Genomic DNA, 2,343 nt, shown 5'->3' with positions numbered 1-2,343 from the left:
ATTGAACCAAACTAATCCATAAATAGCATTTAATGCACTGAATATTAAATCAGGAAATACAATTTTTTATAAAATCAACAATAAAAATTGGCATCCATTTGAGGTGTCTGAAAATGCCTCTACGTATGGCATTTATAAAAACCGGAAAACACATTTCTTCAGGCTCGGGCACTTCTTACCTGAGTTGAAAAGCTAATCTGATTCTCAGGTTTGCTTTCCCATCTTCCTGCCCTTTTCCCCACACCCTCAGCTTTAAGGCAGATCCCGTGGGCTGCTACTCTTGGCTCATTTTCCTGAGCTCCCAAATGAACAAACCAGCAGACAAGCAATTGCAAAGACCCCAAGATGTAAGGACAAAGCAGATAAAAGTACACATGGTGATTATCCTTGCTCAGTAATTTGGCTGCCAGAAGCTGCCTGCCACATGAAAGATAGATGGCAGCAGCCTTTCTGTGGGAGAACTTCTTGACCCAGGGGCAGCTCCAAGTCTCTACCTCCTGCCGGACTAGCTGCTCCTCCTCATGGCCTGGAGTGGCCATTCTTCTTTTTGTAGTTGCCCAAAGAAACCACATGATAGAGAGTGGGGGCATTGACCAACTCTTTGGGATACAAGTTTGTCTCCCTTTCCACCTCTCCTCTACTTCTTTCCTGAACTGATTAATTTGGTTTTAATCTACCTTATTTATGTGTTCATTCATTCAGCAGGTGCTGTTCTTTAGAAGGACATTGGGAATGCAGTGGTGAATGAAATAGACAAGATGCCTCCCTTCACATAGTAATAGTAATTTAAACAGGCTAGTAGGCTAGAGCAGGTAGGTGGGCAACTTTCAAGAAGGCAGACATGGAAGGTTTGATCAAAGGGAAGAGGCAGACTTGTGTTGTGAATATTGGCAAGGTGTTTAGGGGCCAGCAAATAAGGGGCCACAAGAAGAGTTGTAAGGGTCACTATAACAGGTGAGGTAGGAGAGGCAGCTATGGGCCACAATAGGCAAGACCAGTGTAGGTCACCATAAGGAGTTTGGATTTCTTTCTACATGCAATGGAGAGCCACTGGAGGGTGCCAAGCAGGCGAGTGATGCAAACTGATTCATATCCTTAAAATATTCTGGCTACTATGGAGAAGGGGTCGGGACAACGGGGAGTCAGTGGGTAACACAGCAAGAGCAAAAGCCAGGAGACCAGCAAGGAGATAGTTCAGGGAGAAATGATGGGGGCTTATATTAGAACCATAGCAGAGGATGTAAAAGGAACTGGGTGGTTTCCAGACGGATTCCATTTCAGCACTTTAGATGGACATTTCTGATCGTGGCCATTTCTGAAATGTGCAACTACGTATCGTATGAATTTGGACTTTTGGAGAAACAACAAACCACTCTGAAAAAACACATCTCGAGCATTTCATTTTTTTTTTAAATATTTGTATTCTGAGCTGGTTTCAATGTAACTTTCTTGGGATGCTCTCATGACACTCATTGCTGACCTTTGACCCCTCTGTCCTCTTTCCCAGGTCGTCCCATTCCACCTACATCCTCGTCTAGCCTCCTCCCATCTGCTCAGCTGCCTAGCTCCCATAATCCTCCACCAGTTAGCTGCCAGATGCCATTGCTAGACAGCAATACCTCCCATCAAATCATGGACACCAACCCTGATGAGGAATTCTCCCCCAATTCATACCTGCTAAGAGCATGCTCAGGGCCCCAGCAAGCCTCCAGCAGTGGTAAGGAAACTCTGTGGTGTCTGAATGTGTGGTGTTTCATGAGTGACATTCTTGATTCTCTAGCAAAATGAGAGCTCGGAAACAAGGGCTGGGGAGAAGGTGGTGTGGGGAGCATCAAGGTGAAATGCATTTGTCTTTTTGTGGCATGGCGATTCTAAGTGACTGGAGAGGTTTTGCTTATCTAAACAGGGGTTGGGCTTCCCTCAGTGGAAGGGATTTGCCCACTGCTACTCGTGAGAGCATGCTGATCTCAAACGCAAAGGGCAGAAAGACGCTGGAATGCGGAATTTTATATTACTATGATTCCAGTCATAGCCGAGTGATCCCAGATGCCCTCACATGCCCAATTTGTGTGCGTCTCAGATCCCTTGTTTTTTAATAGTTGGCTTCTGACTTCTTCCTTGCTTGTTTAGATGGTTTTGTGATTAAAACGTGTTCTCTTAACATGAATACTGAATGTCTTGCCAAGACTGAAGTGTTTGGGGAGTGACCTCTCCTCAAACCCTCTGCCGGCGCCACTTCACTCAAATTTAACAAGTTGATCACGTGGTGCTATGGTAAACAGTCCCTCTATATCCATAGTTATCATCTTGGCTTTCACATTTACAGAGCAGACGGATTGGACT

The 2,343-nt window shown here is 45.0% G+C and overlaps 1 protein-coding gene across 1 annotated transcript in view; it reads left to right on the top strand.

The window, feature by feature from the left end:
• Positions 1–2,343, top strand: part of LOC103589557 (teneurin-2-like) — a 417,443-nt gene that overhangs the window by 300,859 nt on the left and 114,241 nt on the right. Inside the window, exon 2 of the mRNA XM_008571564.1 lies at positions 1,508–1,717. Within this exon, the coding sequence (XP_008569786.1) occupies positions 1,508–1,717 (210 nt within the window). The remainder of the gene's footprint in view (positions 1–1,507; positions 1,718–2,343) is intronic.

Source organism: Galeopterus variegatus, unplaced genomic scaffold, assembly GCF_000696425.1.
Source record: "Galeopterus variegatus unplaced genomic scaffold, G_variegatus-3.0.2 Scaffold702, whole genome shotgun sequence".
Classification (NCBI taxonomy): Eukaryota; Metazoa; Chordata; class Mammalia; order Dermoptera; family Cynocephalidae; genus Galeopterus; species Galeopterus variegatus.
This window is presented reverse-complemented; position numbering and strand designations above follow the sequence as displayed.